General features: G+C 42.4%; 3 protein-coding genes across 11 annotated transcripts in view; all 3 read left to right on the top strand.

Annotated features, from left to right (window-relative positions):
* LOC121711591 (filamin-A-interacting protein 1-like) overlaps window positions 1-13,647 on the top strand; it is a 33,449-nt gene extending 19,802 nt beyond the window's left edge. For 3 of the 9 annotated variants that reach the window (XM_042095310.1, XM_042095311.1, XM_042095312.1), the window contains exons 5-6: window positions 5,575-8,482; window positions 9,786-11,260. In XM_042095310.1, coding sequence (XP_041951244.1) covers window positions 5,575-8,482; window positions 9,786-9,986 — 3,109 coding nt within the window. In that variant the 3' untranslated portion in view covers window positions 9,987-11,260. Of the gene's footprint in view, window positions 1-1,233; window positions 4,558-5,574; window positions 8,483-8,848; window positions 8,914-9,785; window positions 11,261-12,891 lie in introns of those variants that run through there. The other 6 variants (XM_042095316.1, XM_042095313.1, XM_042095317.1 and 3 more) reach the window with 6 other exon arrangements.
* Window positions 13,648-13,939: 292 nt separating this feature from the next.
* Window positions 13,940-18,917, top strand: LOC121711619 (cell cycle control protein 50A-like). The gene is made up of 7 exons (XM_042095388.1): window positions 13,940-14,425; window positions 14,966-15,085; window positions 15,696-15,803; window positions 16,366-16,456; window positions 16,546-16,692; window positions 16,979-17,185; window positions 17,731-18,917. The coding sequence occupies exons 1-7, from the start codon at window positions 14,180-14,182 to the stop codon at window positions 17,919-17,921; spliced, it is 1,110 nt and encodes a 369-aa protein (XP_041951322.1). The 5' UTR covers window positions 13,940-14,179; the 3' UTR covers window positions 17,922-18,917.
* Window positions 18,918-19,223: 306 nt separating this feature from the next.
* On the top strand, window positions 19,224-22,395 carry LOC121711640 (cytochrome c oxidase subunit 7A2, mitochondrial-like). Its single transcript, XM_042095420.1, has 4 exons — window positions 19,224-19,381; window positions 19,948-20,037; window positions 21,845-21,929; window positions 22,186-22,395. Exons 1-4 carry the CDS (start codon window positions 19,364-19,366, stop codon window positions 22,242-22,244), a joined length of 252 nt encoding a protein of 83 aa, XP_041951354.1. The 5' UTR covers window positions 19,224-19,363; the 3' UTR covers window positions 22,245-22,395.
* Window positions 22,396-22,742: the final 347 nt, after the last annotated feature.

The raw sequence follows: 22,742 nt of genomic DNA, 5'->3' as shown, positions 1-22,742 counted from the left end.
AAACAATACTGCCAGGGCATTTGGTGGAGAAACAGCCCCACAGAGTCACAGATCCTACACTATAATTAATGTGTGTGGTAGCCATCTTTATTTCTATGCCAAATTTACAGTTAGCATTTGGAAAGAAAGAGCTCAGTTTTTGCTTTGGCTGACCACACCCTGTTCTAGTTGAAGTTCCAGTGGTGTCTGGCAATCTAAAAGTACTTTTGCTTGTGATGAAAAAACCTGAATTGGTTCTTGCTGGCACAACTTCCCGACAGTTTGTTGGCATGGAGGTAATGTCTTATGGTGGATTTGGAGACATGGTAACCCTGAGATCCTACCAAAGTCTGTAGCCCTGAAATAGTAATCTTTGGATATATATTGGGGACAGCGCTATTCAAATATGTTGCATATATCTACTTAGATACACAATCTATGGACCCTTTCAAGAGAGTTCCATTATCAGCATCATAGTTGGCCCCACAAGACTTCCTTTTTAACATTCCATATGTTATCTTAATGCAGAGGAAGTAGATTGGGGCCCAAATAGAACGTTCAAGCATTGTTTTTGTTTACCTTGTTGAAAGGGTCTATAGACCCTTTCAAGAGAGTTCCATTATCAGCATCATAGTTGGCCCCACAAGGCTTCCGTTTTAACATTCCATATGTTATTGTAATGCAGAGGAAGTAGAACCAAATTGAATGTTCAAGCATTGTTTTTGTTTTTATTGTGGCTGGATATATATTGGGGATATACATATGGCGGTGGTAGTGTAGTGGTTAAGGAGCTGGGCTAGCGTGCAGTAGCCTGAAAGTTGTTGGTTCAATTCCCAGCTTCCACCGTTGTGCCCTTGAGCAAGGCACTTAACCCCAAGTTGCTCCGGGAACAATATGATCCCTTGTAATATAGCTGACATATGTAAGTCACTTTGGTCAAGAAGTGTCTGCTAAATGTAATGTAATGTAATATATACAAAAAAGAAAAGTGGAATTTTCAAAGATTTTTGTACGGCAATAAATCTGGATAGGACTGTATATGGACTTGTTGAATGGACATGTGTGCCACATTACAAAATCTGTGTGTGTATGTGTGTGTGTGTGTGTGTGTGTGTGCGTGTGTGTGTGTGCGCGCGTGTGTGTGTGTGTGTGTGTGTGTGTGTGTGTGTGTGTGTGTGTGTGTGTGTGTGTGTGTGTGTGTGTAGGCAGAAGTGAGGGGTGGGCTGCTGGGATGGGGGCTCTGTTTGAAGGACATCATAACAATCCCACACAACAGATCTCAGTCGGGTCATGCCACAGTGGCTCTCTGTACCCACGGAGCAGTACTGCAGTCGCTATCGCACACAAAAGCGGCCACACACAAAGGCCACATGGGAAAAATGGCGGCAAAGTGGGCTTCAAAGAGTGCTGACATTGTGTGTGTGTGATACCCAAGCAACGGCTGAGATCATGGGGGAACATGGAGGACGTGTGGAGAGGGGCCCCACGAAGGCTCTGCACGAAGGGGGTGTGGAGGAGCTTCTCTCTGAAGTAGGATGAATAGAGGATTGCAATGAAAAATAGCACACAGGGCCATCATAACATAGCCTGGTGGGGGAACATGGAGCGATGGGACAGCATCACATGACTGATGTGTTCTTGGGGGTGGGGCAGTCATGCTGGACACAGGGTCTCGCTTCATAGCAGTGAAACATCTCCCTGATGGACCGTGCCATGCTCGTTAATGACTGACTACAGAAAAGTCCATCTCATGCCACAATTAGTCGATCCAGTAAAGGTGAATACGCTCACAAAAGAGGATTTGCAGACTAAAGCTTGCAAGTGATGAGAAAATGTGCAAGGGTCTCGCCTCTAAAGTGAATCAGGTGAAGAAAACAAGGAGTGTGTTCGAACTTCGAAGCTGCAGTAAGGCTTCATGGTGGAGACATGGCTAGGGTGGCCAGGGTCTCCTCTCCCAAGCAGGCAAGTCAAGGCAGAGGCGATGGCATCACCCGTGCCCACCAGATAAGACCCCACAGCAGGTGATCGCTATCGGGCCCTGCCTCAGCAGTGCATGGTGGCGAGGATGCCATCTTCGCCAGAGCGTGGCTTAGATCTGAGGATAGGGCTGACAAGGTAGCACGCAAAGTTGACTCTCAAAGGACAGAGGGGCCTCATGCCTCTATGGACAGTTGGGTCTGATAAGCTGCTTTGACAGAATGATGTACGCTGCTACGAGTGTTGTAGTGCTGTAAGTGGTCTTGGGATTTGCTTGGTTTGTTCATCTAATTTTTTTTAAAAGTCCAAGAAGCTGCCAAGTGATCATCATTCTTACCATGAGCTCATCATTCATGTATGTATTTTCAAATGCCCATAATAGGAAGAGCAGCACTAGGTTTGGTAAGGAAGATGAACTAATGTCTCCTGGTTATTTTCAATTTTGACCCTGTCATCTGTCACACCTGGGTATCCTTCATTAGGACTTCCCAGACGGTGTGAAGGCAAACTCCCAGGCAGGGGCCTCATACTCGGGATTCACTCCAGGTGATGTCATAGGGGCCCAGAGCACCTGTGCGAGACTGTCAGTCTTCGGAACAGTAGGACCGCTACCATGACAATGAGAGGCTCTGTTTGCTTGCACAGTTGTACTCCGTGCTACTGGCACCTCATTGCCGCTCTCTCTTTCTACTCGCATTTGCTTTATGACGGAGCCTTCAGCTTTAGGTCAAACTCAACCTACCGGTATATGTTAAAGGCACCCTTAACAAGATTGGCTCTCGGGGTCCCCCTCTGGTTGAGAAGCACAATAATAAACAAACTAAATATGTGTCTTTTGCGACAAAATATGAACATAACGCCGATATAATATAGAGGGGATGCACTGAAAGCAGTCTGTAGAAAAATATCTCTGAATTCCTGTAGCTTTTGCGTTTTGAGGGGGGATGGGAGGGGGGACAGTTTCCTACCTGAAACTAGAAAGTTGCTAGGTCGGTAATCTACTACAGAAGGCCACTCAGACAATGGCAGTGCTGTTTGTGATGTTATGAGGTTATGTGGCATCAAAATTATTTTGGAAACATTATATTATGGTCAAAAAAGCAGCCGTAGCTGTTACTATCTTCTTTGCAAACAATTTCTTGAAAATCCACACCATATCAGTATACTCAACTTGGAAATCAATCAAATCAATTTGGAAAGGTGAATGAAGTGAACTGAGCTGTTGAAATCAGAGTAAACTGAGTAATTTAATAATAAAAGATCCTTTTTTCATCTGGTGTTTTTTGCAAACATGTGTTTTCTTCCGTGCTACAAAGGCACATTATGTCAGTTGCCTTAAATCATTTATTAACTTTAGTCCATGGTGGCAATGTGCATGGTGTAATCATCAGTCTGTGTCCAGTTCAGTGGACAAACCTTCACCTTCTTATCATAAACCTTCATATTTTGCTGCAGTTTATCATGGATGGTTTGTCAGCGCCAAGCCTAAAATAGAGACCAAGGGTTACATTTCTTTTGTCCATCTGCGAAGGGTTTGCTGGGAGGTGGTGGTCAGCCAGCGCTCCAGATTGCCTGAAGGTCATCTTGCGCCTCGTGACGCAGATGGTGACTCAGACATGTGCTGACCTCATCTGCGTGGCATTTGGAGTTTTACTGGTCTCTCCTGGCCGTCTTCTCCGCAGGTGCTAATGCCATTACCACTGCCATTCACAGAGACGTGTGAGAGCCGTCTGGACGTCCCCCGGCTTTTCACCTACACATGAATCCCCACCCTCAGCTGCCCTCCTCATGGCCAGCGTGACATGAACATAGGAGGAGATCTGTCTCATGTTTCTATTTCCTTCCCAAGATAGAGATTTGGTTATTTTGTGCTCTTCCAGTCTAGTAATGTAGTGTACTTTACCATCATTTGACTGCTATTTATTTGTTAAGGATGGGTTTACTTCCAACAAAACCTTTACCTCAGTCTGTCGTGCCTGGCAGAGGGGCTTTTTAGAGAGTAAGGTAGGCTATTGTCTCCCTTTGGAAGAGAACATTTGCTCTTGCATTGTTGCCCTGTTTCCATGGGAACACCATAGGTTGCAAATAGAAGAAAACAAACAACTGGGTCATGCGAGATGAAAGTTTGTGCAAAATTAAAGGGGAAAGGGGAAATGTTGTCATTTTGTTTTCAAGCTGACATGGACCCTATTGCCTGGTTCCTGAAACAACATCCTTGGTTTCTGTCAGTGGGGGAATCTGCCCCCCCCACACACCCTCTAAAGCAGGAGTTCACAGAAAGTCAGAAAGGGGATAACAGCCACATGAAAACCCTTCCCCTCAGCCATAGCCCCTCCCCTTCTCTGTGGTCCAAACACGGACAGCACGATCCCGTGCCTTGTATAGGAGGGATGACATCACCGGCTAGTGCTGAGTGGTGAGATGCCGCTTTACGCAACTTTCACCATTCATCGCTCGTTGATGACATGTTTGGAATGTGATGGCTAATTTCCTTGGGACGGGGGGGTCCTTGATCCAACCCTCAGGAGCGCTGCTTCAACTCTCTCACAGCTTCAAAACATTCCATGCATGGATCTACCTGCACTGCTCCCAGCCTTAAGGGTAAGTTAGAGTTCAGGAGATATTGAGGACTGAGAATTAATAGGAAACTTCTGGCATGAAGATGCTAGATACATTTCAGCAAGCAATATCAAATCTTTAAAATCTGAAAATGCACATGTATCAAATGTAATATTTGAAGCTACAATCTATAAATGCATTTTGTTCTTATGCAGAAGTATGTTTATGCTCTTGTGTTGTTTCTCTTAAATGGTGAGAGAAGTTGTTTTCTTCTTCTTTATTTTCAAGCTTAGTGAATTTTCACAGGGTGTTGAACTAGTCTGCCAGCCTCTCAGCGAAACTAGGCTGGCTTAGGCTGGTTAAACATCTACCCGGGCACTTTTGTAATGTTGACTGTGCCATGTCCCTTGCTTATGCATGATGCCCTGTGTTTTTCTGTGCAAGCGTGAGAGCTGCAGCAACTTCTGTCAGGGGCAATCACACAAGGCTCCAGGCTTTGCTAATCTCACCCCCCTTCTTCCTTTGTTCCTTTTCTTCTATCATGCCTTTTCCATTTGTTCTGCTTGCCTGCTTGATGGTTAGCCTGCCCACAGGGCCAAATGGACTAAGGCTCTTAATCTGATCATTAGTCACTGTTGTGATGCACTCACTCTGTCAATGAATGGTTAATCTAATCTTCTGTACATAAAGGTTCCTCGAGGACATCTCAAATGTGTGATAGGTTGAAAGGTGTTTTGTGATGTGTGAAGAGAATCAATGCTGATTGATACATACAACAACAAAAGAGTTTTCTTCTGATCAGCTTTGACACAATGCTTTATACATGATTTAAGAAAAAATGGATGCAAATAATTTTCTGCTAAAAATGTAGCAGAATTCTATGAAAATGAATGCTGAATTCTAGGAAAACAGAAGATTTCTGTTTGTTTTCTGAATATGCTACAATATCAATGATGTATGATCATTACTTCAAAATATAATTTTTCTTCCACTGCCCTCCCCTTCCCCCTGTCTCTGTTTGTCTCCCTCACCGTCCCCATATGTCTGTTCTCATGGTAGACTGAAGAGGCTTCTGGAACAGGAGAAAAGCTACCAGCTTCGAAAAGAAAAGGAGCATAGCAAGCGCCTGGAGAAAGTCCGCCAGGAGCTGGTGAAGCTGAAGTCTTTTGCCCTCATGCTCGTTGACGAGAGGCAGCTCCACATTGAGCAGATTGACCTGCAGAGCCACAAGGTCCAGGACCTGACTAAGAAGCTGCAGGAGCGGGATCAGCAGCTGGAGACGGTCAGCAGTCAGTCCAAGGAAGGCCAGCAAAAGGTCCTGCAGCTCGAGGCGGAGCTGGAGAACAGAACCACCAAGGTCACCCAGGAGCATGAGGAGATGACCTCCAAGCTGAGCTACCACGAGTCGGAGAGCCGCCAGCTGCGCCTGAAGCTGGCCACCCTGTCGCGCCGCATCGAGGAGCTGGAGGAGAGCAATGGCGCGCTGCAGAAGTCCGAGGCTGACCTCCAGGAGCTGCGGGAGAGAATCAGCCGCGGGGAGTGCGGCAACTCGAGCCTCATGGCCGAACTGGAGAACCTTCGCAAGAAGGTCCTGGAGATGGAAGGCAAGGACGAGGAGATCACCAAGACGGAGATGCAGTGCAAGGAGCTGAAGAAAAAGCTTCAGGACGAAGAGAGCTACAGCAAGGAGCTCAGGCTGGAGGTGGAGAAGCTCCAAAAGAGGATGGTGGAGCTGGAGAGACTGGAGGTGGCTTTTAACAAGAGCAAAGCAGACTGTGCACAGCTCCACACCAATCTAGAGCGGGAGAAAAACTTGGCCAAAGACTTAGCCAGTGAGCTGGAGACGGTGAAAAGTCGCGTGAAAGAGCTTGAGAACTCAGAGTCCAAGTTTGAAAAGGCTGAGGTGAGTTTGAAAGAAGACCTGTCAAAGCTGAAGTCATTTACAGTAATACTTGTTGATGAGAGGAAAAACATGTCTGAAAGAATCCAACAAGAGGAGCAGAAAAGTGACGATTTAAGTAAGATGTTTAAGACAGAACAAAGCAAAGTCATGGAGGTTACAGAAAAGCTGATTGAAGAGAGCAAAAAGCTTCTGAAGTTAAAGTCAGAGATGGAGTTTAAAGTGAGCACGCTCACCAAAGAGAAGGAGGATTTGCAGACTAAGCTTGCGAGAGAAGAGGAAAAGTGCAAGGATCTCGCCTCTAAAGTGAATCAGATGAAGAAAAGAATGAATGGGTTTGAAGAGGCCGGCAGAGAATCTTCCAAAAGCATGGCCGGTGTAGACAAACTGAGAATCTCTGAGGAGGACAACAAAGTCAAAGAGTTGACTCTGGAGATTGAACGGTTAAAAAAACGCCTTAAACAGCTCGAGGTGGTGGAAGGGGATCTGATGAAGACTGAGGATGAGTATGAACTGCTCGAGAAGAAGTTCAGGACCGAACAGGACAAGGCCAACGCTCTCTCTCGGCAGCTGGACGAGATGAGAAGCCAAATCGCCCGCAATAAGGCCATAGAGAAGGGAGAGATGGTCAGTCAAGAGACGGAGCTGAGGATGCGCTGCAAGATGGAGGAGGCTAAGACCCGCGACCTGCAAGCAGACGTCCAGGCCTTGAAGGAGAAGATCCACGAGCTCATGAACAAAGAGGACCAGCTCTCCCAGCTGCAGGTGGACTACGCCATCCTCCAGCAGAGGCTGATGGAGGAGGAGGCCAGGAAGAGGAGCATGAGTGAGGAGGTGTCGAACCTCACCAAGGAGCTGGAGGTCACCAAGTGCTACAGCCGCGTTACACGGCCCAGCATGAACGGGAAGAGAATTGTGGACGTGCCGGTGACCTCCACCGCGGTGCAGACGGATGTGGCTGCCGGCGGGCTGGTGGAGGAGGAGAACCCCGCCGTGTTCATCAGGAAGTCCGTGCTGGAGGAGAACCACATCATGAGTAACCTGAGGCAGAGGGGTCTCAAGAAGCCCGCGGTCCTCGAGCGCTACCCTCCCGCAGCAGCCGAGCTCAACATGAGGAAATCTTGGATCCCCTGGATGAAGAAGAAGGAGCCCATCACGGTCGCCCAGACGACCCCCGAGAGGACTGTGCCCCAGGTCAACGGCGAGACCACACCTGAGCCAATCACCATGTCCCAAAAGCCTGGGCAGCCACTGCACATACGCGTCACGCCCAATCACCAAAACAGCACGGCCACGCTGGAGATCACTAGCCCCCGAGCCGAAGACTTCTTCTCCAGCACCACCATCATCCCAACGCTGGGCCTCCAGAAACCACGCATCACCATCGTGCCCAAGCCAACCACGGTCACGCCAAAAATGAAGACTGGAGAGGGAGCTTGTGGACCAGAACGAGCCAAGTCCCCAGTCACCATCACCACCATCTCCAGAGCCAAGGGCCCCGAGGCTGGGAAGGGCACTGATTCAAACAAGCCCCTCTCTCCTGTGTCCATCATCACAGTCAGCACCTCTCCGCTGGCAGAGGCCATAGGGGTGGCGTCACAAGAGCCTCGAGATGTGACAGGCGGTCGGACGGTTTACAAGGTCACCCCCGAGAAGCAGTCAGCTTCTTCAACAATCAGAAAGTGCAGTTCCAACACAAACATCATCACCACAGAAGACAACAAAATCCACATTCACTTAGGGCCGCAGTTCAAGAGGCCCCAGGACAGCGGCAGCAGCGGCAGCAGCAGCGGCAGTAGTCCCATGATGACCATTCGGCCCCTCAGCATGGCTGCGGAGAGCAAGGAGGCTGCGATGGGCACCGTTCTGAGATCACCACGTCAAAACGCTGCCACCACCACACCTGGGAAGGCCACAGCTAGCAAAGTCACCAGCAGCATTACCATCACCCCTGTTACCTCCTCTCCTGCCAGACCAACACAGTCGGTGGTGAGTGACACAAAACTGCCCTTAAATATTACCATCAGCCCCGTAACCTCCTCTCCTGCCAGACCAACACAGTCGGTGGTGAGTGACACAAAATTGCCCTTTATTATTTCAAATAGTTTGCACTGTTTATAAAAAGATGTGTTCTCTTGTTGTCTGTCTGTTACATGCAGTTGATAATCTAGTGGTGGAATTCAGGGAACAAAAATTGTGCTTAATTGTTTTGTAGATTCCCCCATTAGTGGTTTTAGGCCTTACCTCAGGGTGTCTTGTGCATTTGTTGTAATATATGCCTTTTTCCTTTTCTTCAAAAAATGGTGTGAATGCAGAAAAAATATATATTATCTGATAAAACAGACCTCCTTTTGGTCAATGTGTATAAACCTGTAGGACAATGTATTTCAATGGAGACAGACGATATATTGACTTGCTATTTCTATATTCCAGTTGCTTCTGAAATGTTTCAAAATGATATCAGATGGTGTCTGCTCCCTAGATAGCTCTCTTTCCAGGTATATAGACATTGAATACTTTTCCGAATGTATGACCAATACTAACACTGGAATGAAATGACATGTATCTCCCCTGGAGAAAATTTATTTCAGCTTAGGTTGTAACTGGTGGCAACTGACCAATGCCATAATACAATACAATAATTTTAACCTTATTTAGTGAAGAATGCACATCTTGCAAGGGCCTGGAATACCCCTTTCTAGTCTCATTCACCTCAGAAAGAAGACTTGTGTTGTTAACCCCACAATCAGGAAATATGCTGCAATGTATGCCATTATATCCCTATTTAAAACACTTTCCTCTCATGTAAGTAGGGTGCCTGGCATTATTTTTCTTATTGCTGTATGTTCTGATACTTGATTGCATAAATAATGCCAGCCATAACAGGCAATTCCCATTGGAAAATACCAACATAAGCCACTTTTACTGACTACACTGACCCCTGTAGGCTAATCTCTGATAAACCTCTGAGTGCTGGTGGTGTTTAGAGCTTAAATGCCCTTTAACGCAATATTCAAGATGGTGAACCCTCATCAAAAATGTTTAACTTTTTTTAACTTTTTTGATTTGTTAAATTTGCATATATGAGAAAATGTTGTGGATGTTTTATTAATTAAGAAAAATTAATAGTAGCTTAATTTTGAGAGAAACTGTGAGAAATGTATGTTTAAAATCTTTAATATTAATATTTATCAAAATGAGGCTTGCCATCTTGAATGAAAAAAATCCTAAGTGATTAAAAACAAACACAGCTTGATAAGCATTTGCATGCACAATTTACTGGAGGTATGTTGTAAGAGTATATCTAAAAAATGACTGTTGCTCTCTCTCTCCCTCTTTCGTTCTCTGTCTGTCCCTTTCTTCTTTGTAGTCCGGGGCGGATGGACAGTCAGCGCGGCCCTCAGCCACACGAATCCCTATGTCAAAAGGTATGAAAACAGGAGGGAAGACAGTCATGGGCATCTCCTCAGTCACAAGGCTGGAGTCGCGGGCTGAGAGTCAGTCAGTGAAAATTGAACTGAGGAAGTCTGCCGTTTGCAGCTCTGTCATCACAGGGGGCAGGAAGGCCTGAAGTGCCTCATGGTTACTATGGAAACTAAATAGGGCCTATATTTTCCGTGTGCCTTGGCCTTCACCTTTATCATAGTGATAATATGAAACACGCTGAATTTGGTCGAGGAAAAACTGAAATTCACTATCTTCACAATCTTGCTGATGCTCAACCACGTGAATATGTTTTTTTTTGTTTGTTTGTTTTTTACTTCTCAAAGGACCGCTTCATAAACTGTTCATGTATAGCATGGGATCAGCTGTGGGGGGGGGGGGACATGTTCCTGCATGTTTTGACTTGCTTTGACGCAAAGCTTTCATGTGTTTTTTTTTGGGGGGGGGGGGGGGTAAAAATCACTTCACTACTAATGCCATTGGCTGGACTTTGTCATGTGATTCACTGGACATTATTGAAATGCATACCATTCATTTTCATCTCATTTTGTTTATGTCCAACCTATGGAGGTTTTCACAGAAAGGGAACAATATGACTCAATGTATATAGCATCAATCTGAATGAACTGATAGTTCATTCAGATGATAGTGACCAATAGCAATCCAGTTTGTTTTTGTATTATAATTCATGCTTATGCTGCACTTAACACATGCAGGAAAAGGACAGTGGAAGCCTCCATACGACAGCTGAATTTCATATCTCATATGGCTGTAAGCAAATCTAATCTGTACGATTGCAAAAGCATGTTCAACAACTACATGATGTAATAAAAAAAAAAATTGTCTGTGGGGCCACATCTGATCACGTCTGAGACTGGAGATCCAGGACATGGAAGGAATGTTGTTGCAAAGAACAAAGTCTTAAGAAATATTATGGATCTGATTTTAACAAATCCAGCCCGAAATGACAATAGACTTTAACAAAAACAATTGAGATAAAAGCAAGGTCATGTCTATCTGATTTCTCAATTAACAAAAGAATGGATTAAAGGAAAATAAACGCTGTCTTGGTATTCAAGACTTGGTACCCTTGTTCAAGCCCAAGAATGCACTTCAAAGTAATCCTCTGATGAACAGACTTGCATTTCCCTGTTGAAAACTTTTGTCTTTATTCAATTAAGTCAATAAGCATTAGGGAAACGAATAATGCTTTTAAGGAACATAAAAAGATTACTTTAACATTTGCTTTGGACTGACTCCCCTGCAGTCTTGGTGGGAAAGTTGGGGAAACTAGCAGAAATTAATGGGTGAACTGAAACATAAGGCAATGATGTAGTTCATTCTAATGTGCTTTAAATTATTATGCCTTACAACAAAATAAAATAACAATGGTCTGCAAGCTCCCATACATACTGTTTTATGTCCTACTTACCATGCAGCCACAAGGTCTCTTAATGTTTACAGCTGATACAGCAGTTACCAAAGATAACCATAAGCTTCAGTAAATGTTGAACTAGGGCCTTGCATTGTTTTGAGAGGGAAAATAACAAAATCGGTCAGGATGTTTTAAGGAGGTGCGGTAAAACAAGTCGAAGAGCACAAGCTGCACATACAACAAAAGGAAATAAGACTCAGAGTTGTTCCCACAATTGATTCTTGTAGAGCACGTCCCTTTGGCTTAGAATCTGCTTTCTGTTTGAGATGTAGATTGAAACCACTGTGTTCCATTTATCCACAGAGAGGGCAAACCTTCCAGCTGTTTCACTTACTCACACGGGGCAAAAGAACAAAGCAACGGTTCAACCTCTTGATACAATTCGCATAAACAGACAGGCTAAAATGCTGTAATCCCAAGACAAAAGAAAAGAGAGAACATTGACCCTGGACAAAGTTATTGACTTTGAAAAATGGCACATAGTGCCTAATTGTCTATAAGATTGCGATTCCAACATCTGGAAGAGAGTGTGGTTCTGTATTTTCTGTGTACTTTGGATCAACTATCAAACTTTCAATCAATCAGCACTCTGTTTGCTCTCATTTGAGGAAAAATAGCAAAGCACCAATTGCAAAGAAACAGTGACAGAATGGTGGCATCACACTATACCTATCATTAAGGAAAAGCATCTGGTGACCATAACTTACATTTTGAAAATGAGAGAGAGAGAGAGACTGAATAAAATTTGCATTCATCCATAGTCTACAGCTACACATAGTCATTCCATCTCCCCTCACTGGTGAATCAAAAACGAGAATCAAAACGTGAAAGAAGAGAAGCTGTGTCCATTACCAATCTTATCTTGAGTAGAATTATAATAATTTCTCTATTCCTGTTTACTGCAATTCTGTCTCTCCAACATACAGTGCAGTATGTCCGTCACAAAATATCTGCCACACACTTTTACCAGAACAACAGCAAACACAAACTATCTCCACACCTGCGTGACTGGTGAGTGTTGGACACAGGAACTCACCGCACTAAAAGCATGGCCACACTGCCTAGACAATAATAAGCATGTGTTGGGAAAAGCCCAAAAAGTCAATCTGACTAGCTGTGTGTATCTGACAGGCTTTACTCATCCAATGCATATCTGTACTCAATTGCAAGTGCATCTCAATTAGACAGAGTGTGTAAGACTTTCACTCTGATTGATAAGCTACTGCAAATTAAGCAATATGTATTATCACTCGGTACATTCAAGTACAATAGTTTATTTGATTTACCTTCTTTTTGGATATTGAATGATGAGGTCAGCATTGCATTGCATGATAAGGATGAAGAATAGATCACAGAGTTCTAAAGGACCTCTAATCTGCCATATTGAACAAAAGTTACTTGCAACATGGCAGCTATACAATTTGCATCGGCCATTTTAATAATTGAATAGGTTATACTGTACATGTCTTGGATTTTTTTAGCATTTAATTTTGTTAATTGTAGCTGTAAGTACTTATATTATTTATATTTGCGATCAAGACAAATGACAATCAGTTACCTTTTTACATTTTCCCAAATGAATTCTCTTTCTCCACAGAAATTGATGTGCACCACCTGACTTTCAAACCGTTCTTCTGAATCAGTTCTGCTTGTATTGACATAATCCTGGTCAACTCATCAGCCATGAAAAGTCATCCTACAAAGGCCCCAAAGCAATTATGGTTGCCACTGTTTTTAATTAAAAATATGTTGTTTGGGGGGTTATCCACATCCATGCAGCTGGGATAGGTGAAATGTATGTCAAATTTACCTCTGAATCGTCTTCATAGTCTAAATATTGATATGGCTCCTGTCTTTACTTTTGTAATCTTGCTTTCCAATTCAGTTCATAAAGTACCAGGCATGCAGGAGACACAGCATTTTTAAAACAATGTTAAGATGTCAAGATGTAAAGAAAAAAAGAAAACAAAAACATGTGCTTGTATTTTGCCACATCCTTGACAAGTTATCTTAGGCTATATTTGGAGATTGCAAGTAAGAGGGGTGACAGGTGAGAGTGAACAAATGCCACTAGCTATATGCTATAGGCTACTGACTGTTTGTTTTGCACTGGACAACAGCGAGTGTCCACACAGATGTTTTTTTGATGTCTTCAGTTCAGCATTGTAGATGATGGCACCACGTGATGGGCTTTCAGCGTCCACTGCCACTTTGTAGCACAGAAATGAGAAATGAGATGGAAAATGAGTATGTGTCGAAAGCAGACTGGAATGTGATGGAAAATAGTGGATAACAAAATAATCAGTGCACAAACCGATTCTTTTGTGAATAAAATTATGACATTTGGGGAAAACATGGCTATTTCATTATTATAAGTTATGAATAGAAGCCAGTAGCCTATTAAGGCCTTGTTTCTTAGCCCCTATGGTAATGATTGGTAATATGACACGGAAAGCAATTATGAACATTATCACAATGTTTTATTTTTTCTTTTGTTGGATAAATCAATTGTATTGATGATGCATCACAATTAGGCTATTCCTGACAGAAAAAAAGCATATAGACAGTAAAAAATATATAAATATGTTTGTAGACGTCTGATGTCATTACGTAATGTACACGCCTCTGCTCTGAGGTCGCCGTTTAGTTACTTCCTGACTGTTCTTCCAGCTAACAACAACACAAGTGGCTACTGGCTAGCAATCGGGGTGACATTATTGATCAACTAAGTTTTCTTTATTGTCAACGTCGATGTAACATTTGATGTCATCTCTCTGTTTTAAAACGTAGAGAGTTAGCAGGTTTGCTGGCTGACTGGCTGTTTCGCCATAACTACTAAGTTGACGTTAGCTAACTGCTAGCGTTTCTATCGGAAGACTGTAGGCATGATGGCGTCCAGCTACAACGCAAAGGAGGAAGACGGGCATCACCCTGGGGCCTCTGGGCCAGGTGGAGCGGCAGCGAACAGTAAAAAGCCTGATAATACAGCTTTCAAACAGCAACGTTTGCCAGCTTGGCAACCAATTCTTACAGCAGGCACCGTTCTTCCTGCATTTTTCGTAATCGGCCTTATATTCATTCCTATCGGAATCGGTCTCTATGTCACGTCAAATAACATCAAGGAATTCGAGGTGAGTTTGTCACCTTAATGTCAACGGTTACATTAATATAATACTACTATTGTCAGTTAACAGTTAAATTATATAATGCAAATAAATTAAGCAACCTATCTGAAATTAACCTACCTAATGACCAGATAATTACATTGACATATGACTCCTCAAACGATTGTATCCATCAGGCGTAACGTTAACGTTAGTGACTTGTTGGGTAATATTGCACAGCTAACGTTATTCAATAATCAGATATCATGAATCTCCATAACTTAAAGATAATTTGGCGAGGTGTCTACTATTTCACCTGATGAGGTTTGTGGAGCTGTGCAGGCTAGCACTAACTGTTAATCAATTACTATTTACGAACTAGAGCTTGCCTAGCCTAGGATAACGTTAGGTAACGTTAACTTAACTTTTAATTATAACTAGCCATCTTAGGCTACTAGACAAGATATTCACCTACCTTTAATGAACAAAGAGACACAGTGAAGCCTGTGACCTGTAGTTGAGTGAGTGGTCATTTCTTAATGATCACGAGTTACATCCACTTTACAGATTGATTATACGGGGATAGACATGTCCAGTCCCTGTTTCAACTGTTCTCAGAACTTCAGCTGGAATAGCACTACACCATGTAAATGTTCTCTTCCCTTTTCTTTGGACCAACCGTTCGAGGTAAGTAGCCTTAAAACATATCCGAATCATTTACATTTTTATCATTTCATTCAACGCAGTTTGTTTTTTGACCTTTAGTAGATTGCTGTTTGTAACAACATGAAACACTCAGTTTATAGAACCATATTTCATTCATACAGAAATACACTTACTTTCATTCTTTGGGCTGCCTATGAATAATACTTTTTATTATTTTAATGCCCAAACATTGCTTACCAGACAGTGTGATTTGCAGGCTGTAAAACTGAAGTAATTTCATATGAAGACCTAGGATTTGAACAGAAATATTTTACAGGCCTTGGTTTTGGGACCCATTCTTGATATAGACAAGGTTTGCAGCAACAACCTTATCTGATTTGACACAGAATGACCCAGGAGATTAATTACATGCACAGTTAAAGGCAGAATGTTGTTAAGAAATGGACTGAAAAACTGTTATTTCATGTTACAGGTCATGGCAGCTGGTTGTTACGCAGTAGGCCTGTTTTTAGGAATGCAACGTATTAGATAAAATGTTCTACAGTGTTGCCAATATAATCACACAACTATAGCAAATCTTGCACTATTTAATATATACGTTGTTGCATTTATTGTTTTCTTACTTTCTCAGAGTAATGTCTTCATGTACTATGGCCTTTCAAACTTCTACCAAAACCATCGCCGCTATGTGAAGTCCAGAGATGATAGCCAGCTCAATGGAGACTCTTCCTCTCTCAAGGTGCGTGTGGAAATAGCCTAGAAATCTAGACGCGCCCCTAGCGGCAGCAAATTACATTTGCTGCCAGGGCTAGTCTAGCAGCTCTCCGTTGGCTTGTGAGCTCCAGAAATCGAAACTCAATCAGGCCAATGAAATCGTGTATAGAGTCGTTAGGTGGGCTTAACATAATGATTGATGGCAGAGTTGCAACGGTTTGGCGAACAGTGTGACACGAGTTAAGCTTTTATTATGTTGGCAAACGTTTGAACTAGCCAACTAGCTCCGCTGGTGGGAAACGCATGGGACTCATAGCGCTGCCGCTGTCCTATTGTGTGCAGAGGGAATTTGAAAGACAACTGATTATCCCGCCCCTCGGACTGAGCACTGCGAACGGTGAGTGCCCAGACCCTACATTTTAATGTGGGTCTGGCTCGTCAGGCTAGGAAGATGTGGATAAGCCAGAGAAAAATTGTGCAGGATGAAAATTCCAATTACATTTGGTTCTCTGAGTTCCATAGTGCATGTCAAGTCCTTGTATTTTTTTGTTTCTTAAACAAGCTTTTATATATAAATATACCAACAGAGTCCTAGCAAGGAATGCGAGCCATACCGTGAATCCAGTGACAAAAAGCCAATTGCCCCATGTGGTGCGATTGCAAACAGCATGTTCAATGGTAAGGCCGATTTGTCACGAAAGCAAGATATATGAGCAGTGTGACCAGACTGCAGATCACTGATTTTTTTTGTTGTTGACTTTTCACAGACACTCTGGTGTTGTACTACATTGACCCGAATGGCACTAGAACAGAAATCCCCCTTGTTGACAAAGGTATTGCGTGGTGGACAGACAAACACGTGAAGTTCAGGAATCCTGGAGGCAGTAACGCCAACCTCACTGCCAGTTTCCAAGGTATTCCCACGTCAACCAAGGTCTCCAGCAGCACACGGCATTGTAATGTTTACAAATCATGAGTCAGACAGTAACTTATTATGTATGCGCAACCTGATTTTTGATGGTGAAATGTTCACTGAAAATCTCAACAAGAAGTAAAGACGTTTTGCCGTTTTAACGATGTACCACTCAAGTACCACTCAAGGAAAAGATGCAAACATTACCAATTCACAGGTCATAGAATAAACCAGCATACCCTTTTGTCAAGTAGTATTAGTCATTTAAAACTTTCATCCTTCTCCAGGTACTTCTAAGCCTGTGAACTGGAATAAACCAGTTTATGAGTTGAGTACTGATCCAGAGAACAATGGCTTCATCAACGAGGACTTCATCGTTTGGATGCGTACCGCTGCGCTTCCCACCTTTCGCAAGCTGTATCGCATCATCCAGAGGAAAAACAGCATGACTCCAACACTGCCCCAGGGTGACTACACCTTGGAGGTCGCCTACAGTATCCTTTTTTACTATTGAAGTAGAGGGACATTTCTCATCTGTTTCCTGTGCCTGGGCATGAGAAGTGATCTACTATGGCTGTCGAATTTGACTTTTGGAAGACTATCCACCTTATTTGAAAAACCAAATAAGGTGTATAGTCCGTCTGGTTTTCATCTTCCGTCCATTCTATTTACGTTATAACTTAGTGCAGTCTCAGCAGGCTAACTATAATATTGTTCAACTTGTATTATTTTCTGAAATGTTGACAATTCTGCACTCAATATGGATATAATATATGACTGACAGAAAAAAAAAACATTACTTTTTTATTGGTTAAGGATGTGTTACACACTGTCTCCCATCATATTAAAATCAATACAACACAACTTAAGATAAGATATAGAAAACCGGATTTCTGAATACTGAAGTGTCATGGCGACGCCCATTGTTAGCTCACGAATATCGCTTTTCCCAACACATCTTCATCAGCTCCCTGTAACATAATCCGCTGTTCTATGAGTCTCTTTGTGTTTTGTAATTCCCCTTAACTCGGTGCAACAGATTACCCTGTGCGTAGCTTTGAGGGCCGCAAGCGCATGATCCTCAGCACCATCTCCTGGATGGGGGGAAAGAACCCCTTCCTGGGCATTGCATACATCACTGTGGGCTCTGTCTGCTTCTTCCTGGGTGTGGTGTTGCTCATTATCCACCATAAACACGGCAACCGCAGCAGCGCTGACATCCCCAACTAGACCGCGTCATCATGGCCAGAGCAGCAGTGGTCTGCATGCTTGTCTGGCCGAGGGCATGCATGATAAAGAGACGGTTGTGGTGCAAGCTTTTGCCATTGCGTCTGCTCTGTGTGCATATGTGCATTTGGGTTGTCTGCTTGTGTATGTTAATTGACTGGATGTCAGAGGACTAAGAAATAGTTAAACTTGGAAGTGTATTTATTTTTATTCTGATTCTGATATTGCATTATGACGTGACTATGACTAATATTTTATGCTTGAGAGGAAATGCTAGGACCTCCCCTCAGACATTGTGCTGATGTTACTACTGATTGGAATGCTCTATGTCAAGGGAAAAAAAACAGGTTATTCCAAGGGGTATTTTTAATACTGCCATTATGAGAATGTTCTATTCAGATATTTTTTTTTTTACTGGTGTCCGCAACAAAAGACGTAAACAGTTGAAGTTATTTTGTGCTATATGAATGAATACATGTGATACTTTGTCAGTTTACATAATGTCCACAGTAGTGGCCAGCTAGGCTTTGGTTAACATCTTTTAGAGGTTGGCTTTATTCATTTTGTGTTTTTGTCTAGGTCACATGCTGCCACTTTCTTTGCAGGGCTTTACAAATCTGTGTGCCAGCAATGGATTTAGCTGTATAGATGGAGTTGATAATTAAATTGTTTTATGTTAAAGGTCCCAAAAGAGATGAATGACTATGTAAATAATTAAAAGTAGCAAGAGACTTTAAAAGCAGAGTGATCATTTGTAATTGAGGGTCTCGTGAAGATTTGGGGGCCTTTTATGTTTATTTCATATTTTATTCTTTTCACTGAAGTGGCAAGACCTTGAGGTTTTTTACTGTTCACAACATATTTTGCACTTCTGAATTGTCATAGATTTCCTTTATCCAGTAGGCTGACAAAAAAAAAAAAAAACTGTCAGTTTTGTCTTACGCCAGTGTGCTATTTACCCTTTATGTCATTACACAAATAAAAAAGAAACTTGAATCATTTTCTTTATTCGTGTATTTATTAATGAAAAACTAATGTAACCTGTTGCATCCATGAAGGTAGCCTACGTATTGCATGTCAACGACCGTTTGTGTTAATGTACAGTAGGTGGCAGTGCAGGGGCAGTGTAATCTTTTGAGAGAAAAACACAACCACGGTAATGAACCATTGAAAGACGTCAGAATAAAAGTCTCACAAGTAATTGGCTATGCAGGCTTCTAAAGCTAATATAGGTGCAATATACATAATTACTTTATTTCAATGAGTAGCAAACTTGTAAGAGGGGGGCATGACAGAAACGCTATAAAAGCGGGTTGTGGGCGCTGCATGGTTGCACTTTTAGTTGTGATTAACGAGGTTTGTTGTCGGATACGAGGTCACTACAGTAGCAGACGGCGCGCGCGCCATCTCGTGTCCTTGCATGACTCCAAAGCAGCCGGTTGAAGATGTATAAGCAGGTCATGGTAAGTATCCTGTGTATTTCAGACCATTTTTTGTACATTGCAAACACTCGACAACGATATATCATATGTCAGATGCAGACGACAACTTTCTTTTGTCATGTAGCTTTCGTGTGAAACGTAGAATCATAGGGAATATAATGTTAATTAAATCCATTTAGCGGTCATGGAAGGACAGTGAGACAAACATTAGCTAGCTAGACATCTGAAACGTAGTTATTATATTGCTAGCTAGCATACCAAAGTTGAAGCGCAGTTCATTTCCTGGAATGGTCAGCTTGATTAATCCGAATTTTAAAAAATGTCTCTACATGCAAATGTGTTTTGTATTTCTTGAAGAATTGGTCAAGATATGTTAAGTAGTATTGACAGAGGGATATGTCTTAAGTTATATTACAAGTACACGTTCTCACAGTTTAAGTGGCTTCATGCTGAAGCAACTTTGAAAACGAGGCTCCGGTCACTTGTGGTTGTTGTAACCTACATGCATTTTGTAACGTTAGCTGAATGTTGGCTGGCCTCAGACTGCCACCTTTCTATTAATGGGTTTTTTGGGTGTGCTTCTGCAGACATTACAGCAGGTGTCTCGGCGGATGCTGAGCACCACTGCTAACAAGCAGGTGATTAATCGGGTGCCCCAGAAGCAGAAGTTGTTTCAGGTGAGGTTTTTTTTATTTATTTTTTTTACATCTTGCACTGATCAAATTAATCTGTCACATGGTTACAAGTTCAAGGAAAGACTTCCGTGTGTGGGTGGAGAAGATGCAGTAGGCTAACCTATTATTCTGATACTAAGAAAGGCATAAACGCGTATTGAAAGAGGAAAAACGATCATTTTGTTTATTAATTTATCACGCTAAGGTCCCATCCTTGAACAGTGAAAGCAAAGAATAGCACAGTATTTACATAATTTGCCGTTTGTTCAATAATAATAATAATAATAAAGCTTTATTTGTATAGCACCTTTCATACACAGAATGCAGCTCAAAGTGCTTTACATTTGAAGCATGTAACACAATAGTAGTCAGTCAGTCATTATCAATCACTTTTCTTTGCTGTTTATGATATGCTCAGCAACATATCAAAAATATAGAAAATGACGTCATAAGACTGGCAGCCTTAACCCTCTTACCCCCCACAAGCACGCCATATGGCAACTGTGGCAAGGAAAAACTCCCATATTCCAGGAAGAAACCTTGAGCAGAACCTGACTTAATAGGGGGAGCCCATCTGCTTCTGGCTGGCTGCGCCCTCCAATAGTAGCAGATGTAGAATAATCTGAAAATGTAGTCTACAGGATAAGATGAGTTAACTAAAAGCTTTCCTGTACAGGTATGTTTTCAGATCTTTTTTAAAAATATTTACTGAACTCGCCTGCTTGATGTACAGAGGCAGGGTGTTCCATAGTTTGGGGGCATAATGGATAAACGCAGCTTCTCCACTTTGTTTGTGGAGCACTTTGGGTACGATTAAAAGATTAGAATTGGATGATCTAAGTTTCCTTTGTGGTTGATAAGATATTAAAAGCTCAGAGATATATGAAGGTGCTATGCCATTCAGAGCTTTGTAAGTAATTAACATAACCTTAAAATCAATTCTATAGGAAATAGGGAGCCAGTGCAGTTCAGCCAACACAGGGGTGATGTGTTCTCTCTTCTTAGTCTTAGTTAAAAGTCTAGCCGCAGAGTTCTGTATGAGTGCCAATTTCTTTAGATGTGTTCAAGGTGCACAAGCTCTCCAGCGGTTGAACAAATAAGTAAGTCCTGATTGCATGGCAGGGAAATGGGAATTAACATGGCAACATAGGACTTATCCATCTTTTTCATGGATCTAATATTGCTTAATGTTTTGGTATTTCTCAATACTAACTATTAACTAGATGCGTCAGATATCAAACTTACAGACAGCACTGGCTGTTGTGATATCAGTGCTGTGTTGTTGGGAAGGGTTGGTCTGACTCCCTACTACTCACTGTGGAAGTATTGCATGTTGAATGGTGATCTTAGATGTGGTTAAAAACCATCTGCGTGTCGGACTTGTCCAAATTCGTCTGGTTACAATCTAACCAGATGCCCATGCAGACTTAGTTGGTACGTTCAGTGACAGCGATTGCATTTTAATGTTAAGGTTATGCATATAATATGAAGATCCCTAATCCCTTAATTTGATTATCATTCTGTGGGAGTATGCATGTTGGTGCTTGTGGCACGGTGCTGATGGTGTGCCCTCCTAGACAGTCATTCAGTTTTTGCGTTTCTAAAGATGAAGTGATTGTAGCATCTTGTGCTCCCTTGCACCACACCTCACACCTTCTTGCAGTCTGTGGAGGCACAGAATAATTGACAGGGATTTTAAGCTCTTGACTTTTGGTAAGTTACAGTTTTGCTTTATATTGTTTTGTGACACAAGCAAGTGCTGCCATATTCTATTTGGCCAGTAAAGATAATGCTACGTGTGCTCCATCAGGAGGACAATGGTATTCCAATTCACCTGAAGGGTGGTGTGACCGATGCAATCCTCTACAGGGCCACGATGGGATTGACTATCTTGGGTGAGTAATATTAACTTCTAATTTTAAGCCCAGCTACTTTCTCCATCATTCATCTTGTGTGTAAAGGCCACAAACACTTATTGTCATGATATTCAATCCCAAAGATAATTTTTATGTGTGAGCCATTGTAAAATTCCTTCAATAACCTTTTTGGCTACCATAGTGTATTGCAATAAACCACAGCTGTAGTTTTGTGGTTGTACCTTCTGCCTTCATATACTGACGTTACAGTAACAGCGATGCCATTCTATTACAGGAACAGGATATGTCATCTATGAACTGGTAAATGCAGCCCTTCCCAAGAAGAAGGACTAACTCGTGCATCTTGGTCTCTTCAACACCCCTCCACTGGTTGTACCAAACATTTTCAGGGAGTTCACTTATTCTGTAATAATGGTATCCATGTCAACTTGTAAATTATTAACTTGTGTCTTACCTGAGGACAATAAAACCAGCCTCCCTTGAATGGAGTGTTTATTGCTTTTTGACAGATGTATTTGTTGTTGTGTTTGGTGAAAAAATTATTATTTCTAGGGTCCACGTGCCTTGGGGGACCCAGGTTAGTCCAACCGGGGTTATTTCCCGATCCCACCCCATCTCTCACTTGCTTCCTCTCTCTCTCTTCACTGTCCTATCGGATTAAAAGCATAAAAGCCCCCCAAAAATATTTAAAAAGAAAAAATATATTATTTCTGTTAGTGAGTTTGACATCTTAAAGACGACGGGGCCACAGGTGAATGGTTTGACTTACTCCGTTCCGACAGTGCAGTTCCTTGTCTAGTCACTAGGGGGGGTGTCAGCTAGTTAATTAAA

This window comes from Alosa sapidissima, chromosome 6 (genome assembly GCF_018492685.1).
Source record: "Alosa sapidissima isolate fAloSap1 chromosome 6, fAloSap1.pri, whole genome shotgun sequence".
NCBI lineage: Eukaryota > Metazoa > Chordata > Actinopteri > Clupeiformes > Clupeidae > Alosa > Alosa sapidissima.
The sequence above is the reverse complement of the archived record's forward strand: the minus strand, read 5'-3'. Positions and strand labels throughout refer to the sequence as shown.

Excerpts from the sequence above, each read along its gene's own strand:
- LOC121711619 (XM_042095388.1), top strand. The coding sequence starts at position 14,180 with ATGATGGCGTCCAGCTACAACGCAAAGGAGGAAGACGGGCATCACCCT. Across the intron at positions 15,804-16,365 it reads GAGACTCTTCCTCTCTCAAG|AGTCCTAGCAAGGAATGCGA; the intron begins GTGCGTGTGGAA and ends ATATACCAACAG. Across the intron at positions 16,457-16,545 it reads TGCAAACAGCATGTTCAATG|ACACTCTGGTGTTGTACTAC; the intron begins GTAAGGCCGATT and ends GACTTTTCACAG.
- LOC121711640 (XM_042095420.1), top strand. Across the intron at positions 20,038-21,844 it reads AGAAGCAGAAGTTGTTTCAG|GAGGACAATGGTATTCCAAT; the intron begins GTGAGGTTTTTT and ends GTGCTCCATCAG. Across the intron at positions 21,930-22,185 it reads GATGGGATTGACTATCTTGG|GAACAGGATATGTCATCTAT; the intron begins GTGAGTAATATT and ends ATTCTATTACAG.